The sequence below is a fragment of the Apium graveolens genome, chromosome 4, assembly GCF_009905375.1.
Source record: "Apium graveolens cultivar Ventura chromosome 4, ASM990537v1, whole genome shotgun sequence".
In the NCBI taxonomy this organism is placed as follows: domain Eukaryota; kingdom Viridiplantae; phylum Streptophyta; class Magnoliopsida; order Apiales; family Apiaceae; genus Apium; species Apium graveolens.
Window position 1 is genome coordinate 230585395 of NC_133650.1, and position 14568 is coordinate 230599962.

The 14568-nt window shown below is 32.2% G+C and overlaps 1 protein-coding gene across 18 annotated transcripts; it reads left to right on the forward strand.

Annotated features, from left to right (window-relative positions):
- The first annotated feature begins 333 nt into the window (after window positions 1-333).
- On the forward strand, window positions 334-14269 carry LOC141720678 (serine/threonine-protein kinase TOR-like). Of its 18 annotated transcripts, none has more exons than XM_074523231.1 (10): window positions 334-534; window positions 2172-2411; window positions 3241-3338; window positions 7307-7462; window positions 8386-8495; window positions 8575-12628; window positions 12727-12779; window positions 13269-13338; window positions 13461-13603; window positions 13774-14268. In XM_074523231.1, exons 3-6 carry the CDS (start codon window positions 3318-3320, stop codon window positions 8597-8599), a joined length of 312 nt encoding a protein of 103 aa, XP_074379332.1. In that variant the 5' UTR covers window positions 334-534; window positions 2172-2411; window positions 3241-3317; the 3' UTR covers window positions 8600-12628; window positions 12727-12779; window positions 13269-13338; window positions 13461-13603; window positions 13774-14268. The 18 variants fall into 18 exon arrangements, 10 of the variants coding, with proteins under 10 accessions (XP_074379332.1, XP_074379331.1, XP_074379333.1 ...); XM_074523230.1 differs by having other exon boundaries at window positions 13269-13326; XM_074523232.1 differs by having other exon boundaries at window positions 13269-13326; window positions 13481-13603.
- The last annotated feature ends 299 nt before the right edge of the window (window positions 14270-14568 follow it).

The window sequence follows — 14568 nt, forward strand, 5'->3', positions numbered from 1 at the left end:
TTTTTATAAATATATTATATATGTGAATTTTATGTATATATATAATATTAAAGTAATATGTGTATTTATATAAATGCATATATAAATATTAAAAAATTTATTAAAAAATTTATTATTTTGTGTACTTTCGTGTCGTGTCGTGTATCCAAGGTAAACATATCCGTACCCGTTTAGATTTCGTATTCTTTCGTGTCGTGTACTTTTCGTGTTCGTATACCTAAAAACTGAACACATACCCATTTATATCGTGTCGTTTTATGACGTCGTATACTATCTTTCAGTAGCATTTTCTTTAACTTGTTCTAAAAAATTATGGTAGAAAGAAAATAAAAGACGGTTGAGGAAAATAAGGAGCAATTTGTTTGAAATGTTTTCTTCCCAGAATTGGGAAGATTGAGAAAGAAACGAAACAGCGGAAGAAGCAACTCGTATACCTTTTTTCCGCGCCTCCTTTTCCCGCGCACCATCGTCACTATTGTTGCCCATATTCTCTATCACATCATCCTAACCGACTTGAATACTCATCAAATTAAGGTACGTCTGAATCTTTTATCATATTTAGATTTTCCACCTTTGTTGAACATAATGATTATGTGTCTTCAGGTTTGATGATTATAGTTGTAAACCCTCCTCAAACTTCCTTATGTGTTGTTTCATAGGTGAAAGTCTCAATTATATATTGGTCTATATATGTTGGTGTAATGTAAATAAAGCCTGAATTATATATTTGTGTTTATTAATGAAGATGGATAACAGTATATATGAGAGAGCTTCAGAATTCCGACGTTGGGTTCGAAATAGGCAATTGGCTTTAATACATTTAATTTTACTGTTGGTTGGTTTTTTCACACGTCGTATCCTTCAATATAAATTTGTTAATTTACCGACTAAAGAATTACGTGTACATAGACAAAAATGTGCGATAAGACATTATGAATAACCTATCTTCAAGTGGTAAAACACGTAAAATTATTCGTATGAATATAAGTACTTTTGTAAAGTTGTGTGATGTCTTAGTAAAAGATGGTAGGCTTTGGCCTACTAAAAGAATGTCCGTTGAAGAACAAGTCGCAAGATTTCTGCATATAGTGGGAAATGATCTAAGAAACAGTATGATTTTTTGAATTTATCGTTGCACAGAATCAAGTACAAGTATGTCATTTTATTGTGTTTTGAGGGCGATCATGGCGTTAGAAGATTCGCAAAAAACGTCAATTTTATCCCTATTTTCAGGTAACTAGGTAAATAGACGTGAACAAGTGGTTATGTGCTCTTTTCTTAACTATCTAAAAAAGTAATATATTTCAGGATTGTGTCCGGGCTATAGATACATCTCCGTGTGAAAGTATCTAATAAAGATGCTCCTAGATATCGCGGTCGAAAAGGATATTTAACGATCAATGTCTTGTCAACATGTACATTTGACCTGAGATTTACTTATGTTTTAAACCCGTAGATGGGGTATGTCGGAAGAGGTTAGTTGAGATCATTGTATCCCATCCTAAAAAACGTGTCGTGGAACAGAATACCAAAACTATTTATACATATTTATACCTCCCTCGACGCTTGACTGATCTTACATGCAATACCAAAACTATATATCCCGTGACCCAATTCAAAGCAATAACTATAGTTTTCAGAGTGAGTTTGTGAAGAATTTAAATTCGAAATATTTATTTAATTTGGGATTTAATTGGTTGAATTGATGAAGTAGTTTAGTTTTTTATTGTGTTTTAGTGTTTTTTTTTGTAATTGTATACAAGCAGAGATGTAGGGCTTGGAATTAGTGTAGAATAGTTTTAAATTAACAGTTGCTAGCTAATTAATTAATACTTTGTTACATTGCGTGTTAAATTTTTAATTTATAGTTTTTGATTGTTATTTTGTTTGTTTATGAATCTACAACTACCTGTGATTGCTTATTTATAGGTGTAAGATTTATATATTTTTTGAATGATCTGCTACATTGGCTTTACTAAGAAAACATGGCTCATGTTTTTAGTAGAAAGTTTTTTTTTTCATTTTATGGACCAATTATAAGAAAGAACAACTAGTTTTTGTGAATTTGCACACTATTTATTTGCAAACAACTTCCTTTATTGTATTAAGGCATAAAATAAATGTCCGAGAATGCTGTCTGAGAGATAAGCTTCTGTTCTTTCATGTTACAGGAAATGGCCAAGAATGCTTCTACAGTACTAAATGTCCATTTACCTGATTTTGTGGATGCTATATGGGATGCACTCAGGGGGGCAATATTGACTGATCAAGCATGGGATGTGGATTGCGTGCTTCGGGTTTCTAAATGAGATTGATTTCCACGAATATGCAGGCTAGAAAGATGCTATTTGCTGCTATTCCATCTATGTGTGCATCAAGTTCGAAGAAGATCTCAATCTATAATGAAGAAGGTATTGAATAGCTACATATTTTGGAACTTATATGCCATGCCTCTAAATCGGAGGGTGCTATTTTGTAGTCTTCAAACTGTGATTTTTTTTTGATGGTGGACAAACATAAATTTGCACTGCTATATATATATAAGCACTGTGGCGTACAATTGCTCCGACAGTATTGTGTGATGTATACTGTAGTAAAATATCACGATGCTTTGATTAGTTTTTTACGATTTAGTTTAGGATTTTTTCATATAAAGGATGACAACTGACAACATAGGTAAACATGTTTTTATAACCTTTGAGTTATAATAGATAATCTACTAGAAGTATTCTGTGATGTATACTGTAGTAAATATCACGATGCTTTGATTATTTTTTTACGATTTAGTTTAGGAAATTTTCATATAAAGGATGACAATTGACAGCATAGGTAAACGTGTTTTTATAACCTTTGATTTATAATAGATAATCTACTAGAAGCAATTTTATGATGTGGTGTAAGACAATATTCTTATAGGCCGTCCTTGTAGAATTTGTTTCTTAGATTATACCACATGTACAGATGTTATGTAGACAGATTTGGAAATGCTAGATGTGATGTAATATGAGCATTGACATATATTTCTGGGACTTCAGCCAAATATATTCCATATTTTGGGAATAAAATCTAGACATTTTCCTAGCCTAGTAATTTCAAGTGTCGCTTTTTTGGTACAAGCCTAATAGTCATTTAATCTGTCAAAATAATGATGCTATATTCTGAAGAAATACGCTCCTGATATGTAGTTTGCTGTTAGCCATATCATCTAAATTCATTTACGTGGTTAATGTAATCTAACAGGTTTGACCGTATGTTTGAAGCTACCCAAGATGGATTGGGTCCAAATGCTCCAGTTCACAGCATCTATGGTTCTCTAAATGCGGTGGGGAGCTACTAAGGTTGGTTAAGATATTGTTTTTTGTTGTCACTCTCTGGAACTCTGTTTCAATAATTATTAATACACTGTACATTTATATATTGAAATTTTTTAATATATTTTTGAATTCTATTAGATTAATGTTATAGATCATCGATTTTATTAATTTCATTAAAGTTATTTGACAATGACTTATCCTGTATGTTTTTATTAGATGTTGTGATTGTACTAAAAAATTTCAGTTCAAAATATAATACCTTGTTCCTGACAGATTTATCAATCGCCGAGGGCTTATAAGTTAATTTCCTAGGATAGCCTTTTGTAATGAAATTGTAATTTAATATGCAAATAATTGTCAGATTAAATAAGCGTCGCATATGTTATTATACTCATTTCATCACATAAATGATATTTCTTTATTAGTATACGTGTTGCACCTTTATTTTCATTAGATCTTGTTTTGGGTTTTCTATATGTATATTATGTTGTGTTATATTAATTATATTGATATGAAATTTGCAATTTGTTGTAGGGATGTAGGATTCTTATAATAAAATTTTGCAGGACATACTGTAATGGAAGAAAAAGTAGTTCAATAATTGAATTATATTCTAGTGGTAAACGATTGTTGGATTAGATACTATAAAAATATGGACCATTATATCAATTTTTAATGAATAACTAAATTATTAGATTAAAGTATTTAAGGGACCAAGACTCGATTCATAGAAATTACAACGAATAACATAACATTTATGGACTGTGGAGAATAAACGGCTATGGATACGTCTTTAAAAAAATTCAGTTCTGGGAGAGAAAGAAAAGAAAGAGAGAAAGAGGTCTTTATTGAAGAGGCTTTGCACCTGAAATAGGACTAATGCAGATCCAGAAGACAGGGTCTGGACCGCTCTACCACTGAGCTACTGAGGAATAACGAGAGATTAGATCTCATAGAGTTCAACTCTTGTTCTCAATCCATGACCAATATGAGCTCGAAGCTTCCTTCTTCAACTCCCGGAACTTCTTCGTAGTGGTTACAACATTATATCATAGTTAAGTATATTGAATTAAATAAAGAAACAAAAGTAATCTATAAGCATATAGCTAGAATTGTATAAATAACAATTTAATGCTCAGAATAATGATAGTTTAATTGTTACTTTGAAATGATATAATGTTAGTTGATATAATTGGACATGCCTGATTATTGACATTGAGTTAAAGAACATATATTTTTTGAAAATTTAACATGTGTATATCTAATGTTGTAGATATATACTATATTATAATTAGGTTTATTGATATATACATATGTTGTTTATCATACCTGTGCATGCTATAAGCTTGTACATAAAATGCCAATAGAGAGTATTTGCTAGAATAAAATGCAATAAGTATAAGCTAGCTGACGTGAAGCAAAAGTAACATTAATAGAAAACCAGCAACAGTTATTTTGCTGCCTTTTAAAAAATACATATTCAGTATTCTGCATAGTAATCGATTGCTCATTTGGAGATATGGTGTCCGTACATAAAATATGGCATGGTCTTTTCTTTCTATTTTTTCTTAAAACCTTTGCTTGGAACTCAATACTGGTTACAAATTACAACCATTAACTTTTGAATAGATTATAAATTATAGGCACAGTATTGTGGTCTTGTTGAAACGTACTAAATGCTTGATGCTCACAATCTTAAAACGAGAGGAATAGAGGAGAGTTTATGATGTCAGGGTACATAGAAGAAGCAGAAATTGTTCGAACATACTTAGATCACCAAAATCGCCTTGTCTGTCTCAGCATGAACTCTCTGCTTCCTCGTATTGCACATTCCTTGCGTTATCGTTTTGTGACAAACTACCTTACAGTTTGTCGTTCTTTTTTTTTTCCTCAGTAAATCTTGCGGTTTGTTTCTATTTCTCTCTTTCTAACTTATTAAAATATCAAACGTCTAGCCAAGTAGAAGAGAGTATTGATGTAATATTTAGTGACTTCTCCTTTTGTATATTTACAAGGTTTATTTATTTCTCACAGAGATGCATGAATCATATTCTTGCTGTTCTTAAAATACCTGCCATACTTGCCAGTGGATTTTTTGCTCTTGGGAGATGGCCGTTGCTTTGGATGATAAATATTACTATCATTTGATGACAATAATCTCTCACATCGGTGATGCAGTGTGTTTCGTTGTCCTTATTATTTATGAGGCACTTGCCGACTCTGGACTGTTACATAAATTCATGTAGTTAAGCAATGTTTCTGATAGTATTTAATTTGTAGATTGCTCCTGGTAGAGGTAGACCCTCACTTGAAGCTTTGTCTTGTGTAGGAAACATAGCAATAAAAGTGGGGCCTGCTATGGAACCCCGTGTTGGGAGTCTTTTAAATTCCATGTTTACTGCTGTTTTATGCTTGACACTATTAGAAGCGCTTGAAATTAGAACTCTTAGGTATCTTGGAGGATTAGAAAGAATTATATTACATAATCTGCTTTTATCTTGGATGAAGTTCATGACTTGAAAACGGGGCTTTATTTTTCAGCACCCCATCTTTATTACCTACTATCTAAAGTCGATTGCTGGAATGCATTTAAGAAGTTATTTCACAATCACATCATCCCATGCTAGGCCATCTATCACATCAACTCGAGGAAATGTTGCTAGTATCACTTAAAATATCAGAACTTAGTGGTTCTGCTCTAGTGCACATAGGTTTTCAAACTCTAGCAGGAAAATGTTGCTCTTTGTTGCCGCAGATCAGTCTCAAATTCTTCCTCTGGCATGTTATCTTCACAGTACACTCCTAGCAGGTCAGTCGAGCTAGGCAAAAGAGAAGACATCTTATAGAAGAGGTGTTCAAGGAAATTCCTTAAGGTGTTATATACTTATATTCCATTAAAAATTTAAACATTTTGTTTAATTATAACATGTGCTTGAGCTCTCTAATTGGTTCTGGGGATATGAATTGACTAGTATATCTCTCCTGTTAGTCTGCAACTGTAATAAACTCTGAGTTTTTCAGTTACGTTTGCATTAATACTATGTTTCAGGCAATATCTTTCTTATCATATTTTTTTGATTGAGTTTTTCATGCTAATTAGGTTTTTTGGTTAAGTTTGTCTGAAGATGAACTGTGTTGATGTTAAAATTTTGAACTAATAGCAAGTTGGACCATTAAGAGGTCGTTGTAATTTTGGAACTTGCTAGTAGTGATGTTGTCATCCAAGAAATTGTTTCCTATTCTTCGGGTCTCATCTGGATAATTTCTTGATTTAGGAATGCCACATCCAGTGTGAAAATTCTTAGTATCACGAATATTATTTTATTTTGTTTCAGATTTGAGGATCTTTTTATTCACTCTAGTAATAGTAGCGATTGTCGATTCAACTGGGAACACTCTTTATTTATAGTTCTAACTATAGTTTGATAGCTTTGGCTGATAATGAGATATGTTCTTTAAGTATTCGAGCCTTTTCCTTGTCTAGTCCACGAGGATTTTTGGGATAACATTTGCTATATCTCCTAAAATTTTGATATATATATTTTTAAATCTAATTTGTTTCATCAAATTAAAAAATATGACCTGTGGTGCAGACTCTACCTTTGCACAACTCCATCCATATTTTTGGGGATGTTCCTGTATGTGAAGTTTCGATGTATTTGATGGAATCACCTTTAAGTATGACTTGTGGTTCTGTTCAGGAAATCATTAGTAAGTAATCTAATCCTATTTGTTAAGATATGTATGACATGGTGCTCGAAGATAGTATACGTTCTCTCCTTGCCAGTAGTCCAAAAGAGGAAAAAAAAATTAAAATATTACTTATGTTAGTACGTGGACGATAGCGGAAGCTAGTTAGATGTTGAATAGTAGTGATAATCAAGTCGAAGATTTCAACTTTTGCAAGTTGCGCCATAGGCTTAGATTTTGATATTTGATGGAAATATTTTTAAGTAAATACATATAAATTTTGACGTGAATTGTCTTTTTAGCAGATTTTGGGAAAGCTTCTCATTGCAGCTGTGGCTGATGCTGAATTTATTGTGCGGCATTCGATCTTCTCTTCTTTGAATGGAAATGGAGGTTTTGATGATTTCCTTGAACAAGATGATAGTTCAACAACTTTATTTGCGGCATTGAATGATGAGGTACTCCTGTCTAAATTTTAACACTTCAAAAGTTGTTGGATGACTTATAAACATTTAAAGTGCCTAGATAGTTGAAATTACGGAGTCTTTTTTTAGCCAACAGTGGGATAGGATTGGTCTGAAGTAAAGAGAGATTTTATATCTTGAATACTGTGTTCCAGATAATTTTCGAAAGAAAAGGAAGAGAAAGATTTAATTTCTTGTTAGCTTGTTCCGGGTTGATATTTAGAGAAGGAAAGGAAATCTAAAAATTTCGAAATAAATTCCATATATTAATTAGTTTCAAAAAACTTCTTTCCACTTTTGGAAAGATTTATTTGGAGAGAAAAGTAAAGAACTTGTATTATATATATATATAAGTGACTAGCATCGCTATTAGGCGTTTAATATATGACAAATCTTGGTTTGACAATTCTAAAGGTTAAGATGTTTTTTAGATAAGCTTAAGTTCACATTGTTGTTGGATCACTTCGAGATTTTTTTACTGATATCAGGATATCATATCATTAGTGCAATAGTAATTCCATTTTTTTGAACCGGTCATTTTTTGCTGCTTAGAGTAATTTTGAGCTATCTCGTAGTTACTATTTGTTGGGCTGCACTCGCTCCTAACCATGCTAAAACTCTTGTAATTACATTTGCATGCTCAAACTACAAATTGTACCGTAGGCTCAAGGCTAGGTCCCACCAGATATTGGTACTGTGTGTTTCTTCCTTTTAATTATTTTTTATATGATTTGGAGCGTGATTCAGAGAATTAAATTATTTAGTTAGTTACTATTTTTTTTAATGTAAGTGTGTTCGTAATTATGTATCTACACATTTTGACAACCAAGATAGGTTTTACTTGTTTATAAGATGTAATAGTTTTCTATTAATCAGCATTTAAATATTATGAACTGATGAATATTTGATTAATCTAGGAATATATATGTGGGTGTGCCAATTCTCGGTGGAGATGGGTTCTATCCTTGGTTTCAGCCTTATATTTACTTGACCGTCAATCCTGTCATAACCCAGCAATATCAGCCTGGTAAATTGCTGACTGGTATGCTAAATTTCAATCTGAACTTTGTTATAAACTATCTATTTTTTTATTTTATATTTTTCAGCTCCGGAAGTTTCAAAGAACCGTAGACTGATCCTTCAAATTTGTAAATTTGCCCAATTAGCAGTACTATATAGATGAAAACTTTTTTGGCCGATGGAGTGGGAAAGTTTGAATTTGCAATAGATTAAATTAATTAAAGTTTTACAATACCAGTATATATTTTTTAATGTGCAATACTAATTATATATAATGCTAGTGTTTATGCCCGCCATGTTGGGTGTTAAAATTTTCAATTTTTATTAAGTTCTTTGACTTCTTTTTTTATTTTAGAAACAAGCAAATAAATAATAGTTGATTTATCAAAGTGATCACTTAAGTGAAAGCCATATGTCACTTTAGTCATCAATCTTAACGAGGTATTATTTAAATGACTATAGTCATAATACATATCAAACAAATACCTCGAAGTATATACTTGAGAATTAAAAGTTATTTTTGTGAAATTCTATATATTTTTTATGAATGTTACTTCAACCAAATGAAAAGTTATGAATTCTAGTATTTTAGATGATATATTTTGATTTTTAAAAATTTATCTACTGTTTATTTTTAAATTTATAGTTATTTTATTTGATTTAAATAAACATAATTAGTAATGACAGACTACAAAAGATCACTAGTCTAATAGTATAGTGCAGATAGATGACGGGAACTACCCCAAGCATTAAAACTGAACTTCAGAGTTTGCTTGTTAGGATTTTGCAAGTTCAAGTTGTTGAACAACCTAAACCTATGTGTCAACACTAGTGGAAGATAAATATGAGGCTTCTAGGATTTAATTTGTCGAAACAGATATAATTTCTAGAAAGAGGCAACATGTTGGTAACTCTTTCATGTTAAAGTATCTCCTTCATGCGGATGAAATTTATTTCTACAAGTGAAGATTCTTAATTTTAATTTTATCAAACTCCTTGACAAGTTCTTTTTTTTAAGGATGCGATGTAAAATTCTATTAATAACAGACCTAAAAGACTTTGATTAATACAAGGCTTAATTATACATTAAACCCTGAAGTATGAGGTTTTTTACACATAAACCCTCGAAAATAAAGTCATACACATTAACTCCTTATGTATTGAAACTATATATTTTGACCCTCCTTCCAACAAACACTTCTGAATCATTAAATGTTAGGTATCGAGTAAAGGAAATCTTGGAAAATAAATTGGACGGGTACATATTATGTAATTTAACAGAGGGGTTAATATGTTGGCGGAAAATGGACTTACAACTTTGGAGGAAAAAAACATTTTTCTGTCGATATTATCGTGCCTGAAATTGTGATATTTTATAATTCAGAATTTTTTGGCGGATCAAGGGTCATGATGTATACATTTGATACATCAAGGGCTGATGTGTATGACTTTTTTCTTTAAGGGTTTATGTATATAGTATCATACTTCAAGGTTTAAATTATAATTAAGCCTTAATACAATGGAGATTGTTCTCTTGTTACGAGCCGCTATTTAAGCAAATTCCACTATTTTGCATTTGATGAAATTTGGGTTAGTGGTTCTTCCTATGGATTTTTAGTGGATGATTCGCTCAATTCTATCTTTTGATTCCATAATTGTATTGTTTCAGTTGTCCTACATCACTATGATTTGAGGAATAATGGGACATGGTTCTGGTTAACAGTAATATATATTACAATTTAGTGTTTCCACTATGTTGGGTAATGAAAATGAATATAAAGGACCATTTTAATACATTTTACTAATTTGTTTAAATAGGTTTGGTACAGGGAAATGTTGTATTTATCTATATGTTTATGTGGGGCTATGAGTTTATTATTTATTTTGTATGTTATTTAGAGGACGCCCAATCGTTTATGGGCCTTGGTCCATTCCATTAGGCTTTCATTTTTCGTTCTCTATGTAAATCAAAGAGGTCATGCAGCCCCCACCTTACCAGGGGCTTGATTATTGAGATATTACTGAATTGGTGTATATTCGGCATCCACCTTGTTACTTATATTAGTACATAATAAAGGAGTTTCTGATTGATGTTTTATCTTGTTCTTGCTCACTGGCAGATAAGTACCATACAGTAATTCGGGCACATAGTATGCATGTTAAATATTTTCGTTGTTAATTTATCAATCCAGGCACTGACATGTAAATTTCCATGTAAAGGTCTTTCCAATGTATCCCGTAAAATTACATAAGTAGGCAAGACAATTTACATCTTACTAGAATATAGCCCGTGCTATGCACACGTCTATTTTAAATAATAATTTAAAAATAATAAATTAAATAGGTTTATATTTAAGTTTGAATAATATGATTCTGAAAAAATAATATTAATATAATAAGTGTGTTGTATTTATGTATTATAATAAATTTATTTAAAGTCGGATATTTTGTTGTAAATAAGTTATGGATCATGACACTGATGAACCTACCAAAACTTCAATATTAATTCAAATTTGTATCAATGAACTTACTATAAATAATATAAATTAAAATTGCAATGCAAAGTTTCTATAATTGAAATGGGTCAAAATAGGTACATGGATCTTTAACAAACCTGATACAGAAAGTGGATAATCCATTGGGTCAAAATAAAGTGCAATATATTATCCTAACCAAACTATGGATACCAAACCCGAAGAATGGGCTATCCACTAAATTATAATATATAGATTTGATTCTTGAACTTTGTTTTTCATAAAAAGGAAAATTATGGTCTTGGTAAATAAGCAATCATTTGAATAAATTATTTACTTTATCTCTTCGGGGGTCTTACGTATTATCGATTTCAATTTAGTTTTTACATGGTATGCATTACACAGTGTTATTGTTAAGCTTGCTTATAGTAACCAGAGTATGAAAAGTGATGTTTAATATCCTGTTGATCATTTTGAAATAAAGAAAAATACAGTTAATGCTGTGAGTGGAATACAACAGTAAGCAATGTTTAAGCATTTCAGTTTTTTAATTAACTTGAATATCAGAATGATTCATCATTGATCATGAGAGACCTTACTGAAGTCTGACGCGGGGTTGGCCTAGAGCCTGGACAACCATATGTTATTTTTTAAAGTTTGATCAAGCAGAAATAAAATAACATACTGTTAGTCTCGACGTTGTTATTCTTTTGGGATATGTATTGCAAACTGTGGTTTTCATTTGGCTTGTGATCATTCAGCTTTAGAAATTAATTTAGTGAAGTGCGTATTTTGCATGAGGCTCCACTCTTCATCTTTCTAGAAAAAAGTTCAAATTTATCTATTTGCTTCTCATTGGATCATTCTTCTTTGGGGGATCTTTTAGAAACTTTGTTAGTTATTTTTGTAGATAGAACGCGTCCCAGGGCAAAAATATATATATATAAAGGTGAAGTTGATAGTAATGATTGAAGTTCAATTTTGGCCCAACTAGTCCTATCCTAACGCAGCCAAGGCAAGTAAATGATTGATAGCCGAATCGGGGGATTGCTTGGCCCATGCTTCTTCTCTGTTTTCTGCGTGCTAAGCATATTTTATTCTCGCGATCTTGGTTATAGAGGAACTAAAAATCAAAACATCCCTTTTAAACTGCTAGCCGAAGCTATCAGACTTTCGACTGCAGGAACAACAAATCGAGGGGATAAATTCATATTCCACACGATAGGTTTTTCCCCGCCCAAGTTCCCCTTCTCTTCCAACGTAACGTAGGTTTGTCTCGCTTCGTTTGTTGTCCCCTTTTGGAGAACAACTTAAGGAGTCTTGCTATTGTAAAGGGAGGCGGCTTTGGCTGAGAGCGGGAATGTAAGCGTTAGCCTGAAAAACAGTAAAGTACAATATGGATGGCTTAACACATTCAATTATAAGGTCGTTTTCTTTGTTTTGTCTCTGTTTTTTCACATTGAGAATTGTTTGCAGATGAAGAGATGTCAAAGGGGCTTCTTACTTCCCAAACAGATCCTCCTACATCTAGATATAAACGCTGGTTTATTAAGAAGACGCAACAAAAGCACTTTGAATTGTTGATTAATCTCCAGAGATGGTTTAGAACCACTAGTTGATTATCTAATGGATCTTTTGCAAACTCCATAGACATGGCTTTTCCAGTGTGGGTTTTTCACTTGATTTGTTAAGATGATGTATGAAACTTTAATGTTTTACGACGCAAGCTTAGCTGGTAACCTAACAGGATTTCTTGTATTCCAGATCTAGTGATGTAACATCTTCAGCTGAACAGTGAGCCATAACAGATTTATTGGGTATGTAGTCATGTCATAACTCCATATAATGAGTATCCTCAATTGCTTGGCTTGCTATTATTTTTGTTGAACAGTGAGCCATCATTATCTACAAGGTGAGAAGTGTTGAAGGTACCAAAAACATGAAGAAGCTGTAAATTTAAGTGTTAAGCTTGCTCATTAATCTCTTTGCAAAAGCATGAGTAGGATGTTTTCCCTTATTAATTAATTGTGAAAGTTAGGATAAGCAAGTGGAGCTGTCTTCAACAGAAACCATGAAATGATTTGAGTTTCCACTGATAGCATGTTGCAATTAATTTTTTTATGGAAATTCTTAGGGCCCTTCCTTATCGAGTTACTAAAAAAGTGGTCGAGTCTCTTGCTCACATATTCAAGCGTTGGTTTGTTTGAAGCCTACTATTTGTTCTGTTACTTTTTTGTTGCCACCACGATATCAAATCGTTAATTTTTGCTCATGATTACTGATTTCTTATTTTGATTGCTTGCAAGGTTGGTCAATGGGCTTTGACTGCGTTCCTTACTTACTGAAGGACTTATGAATTATGATGTATACCTGAGAGTAATATATAAATACTAAATACTCGCCCTACTAAATACTTCTGAGATACTCTTCTGTTCTCCTTAGTATATGACATGTACATGATAAATTTTGCGTACTCTTTGGATTAATGATTGATGCAGGTCCCATTTCACCTTCCCAGAATGCTTGCGAAAGCTAAGGAAGTTGGTGGTATCGAAGGCAACTTTCGTGCAAAATATGAAAACATTATGCAAGTTCCGGGAAAGTCAAGACCAATAATTATAGTTCAATGAAAATGATGGAGGTATATGTCTTCTCTTTGTAGCTCTTCCTCGTCAACTTCGTACTTAAAAGTTTATTTGCAAGGTCACGTACAATATTTCACCGATTTTCACTGACCCACTTTCTGAATTTGATAATTTAAATCTAGTAATCTTATTTAGGGTTTGAGTCTGCTCTTTTTCTCTTACACAGTCTCTCGTCCATGATTCCCTTATAAATTGGCATCTTTCAACTTCAACGAAGTCCAGCTAATGATAAATATTACAAGTGCTCATTTCCCCCTGGTTATACATATTGATGAAACAGCTTCAGTTGAGAGCGAACGCTATACAACATGCACTCGTCCACACACAGCAACTTAATTTCTGGAGAGTCACGTAGTTGACCATGGTGAACTGGCATTCAAATTACAAGTTCTCAAGCTGATTCTGCAAGCTACCTTGCCTGAAATTCTGTGTCAAAACTATGTACAGTGTGATTTCTACTTCTCTCTGCATAATGCACCTAATCATCTTATTCAGGTTTAGAAATCATGCAGTTTCGCCCTCGTCCAGGCACTATATATATATATATATATATATAGCTGAAACTTCACTTGTATCGTATAATATCCTCAGAATACCTGATCATTTAAAGAACATTTTTGAATTCACACAAGTTGTGATTCTTGTATATCTGCATGAACGTTAGGTTTAATGTGATAGATTTACCAGATAGCCATATTATGTCTAAATGGACAAAGTCAGTATGTTAAAAGTGGAGGGAAACTTTTGTATGAACTTGAGGAAAATGTTAGATCGGCCTAGTTGGCCGTTTAGGAAATTTTAAAATAAGTAACTTAAGTGGCTGATAAGTGATAAGTTGATAAATGCTTATAAGTTATACAAGTGTTTGGATAATTTAACTTATAAGTCATAATTTTTTTTATTTAAACAAACTAAATAAATAATTTCTAAATATAATTATCTTAATTCATATATTTTAAGT

Bases quoted from the DNA above. Each gene is read 5' to 3' on its own strand.
- LOC141720678 (XM_074523233.1), top strand. From the start codon at position 3,318: ATGCGGTGGGGAGCTACTAAG. The intron at 3,339-7,306 runs GTTGGTTAAGAT...TTGTCTTTTTAG, and splicing joins TGCGGTGGGGAGCTACTAAG to CAGATTTTGGGAAAGCTTCT. The intron at 8,496-8,574 runs GTAAATTGCTGA...TATATTTTTCAG, and splicing joins AACCCAGCAATATCAGCCTG to CTCCGGAAGTTTCAAAGAAC.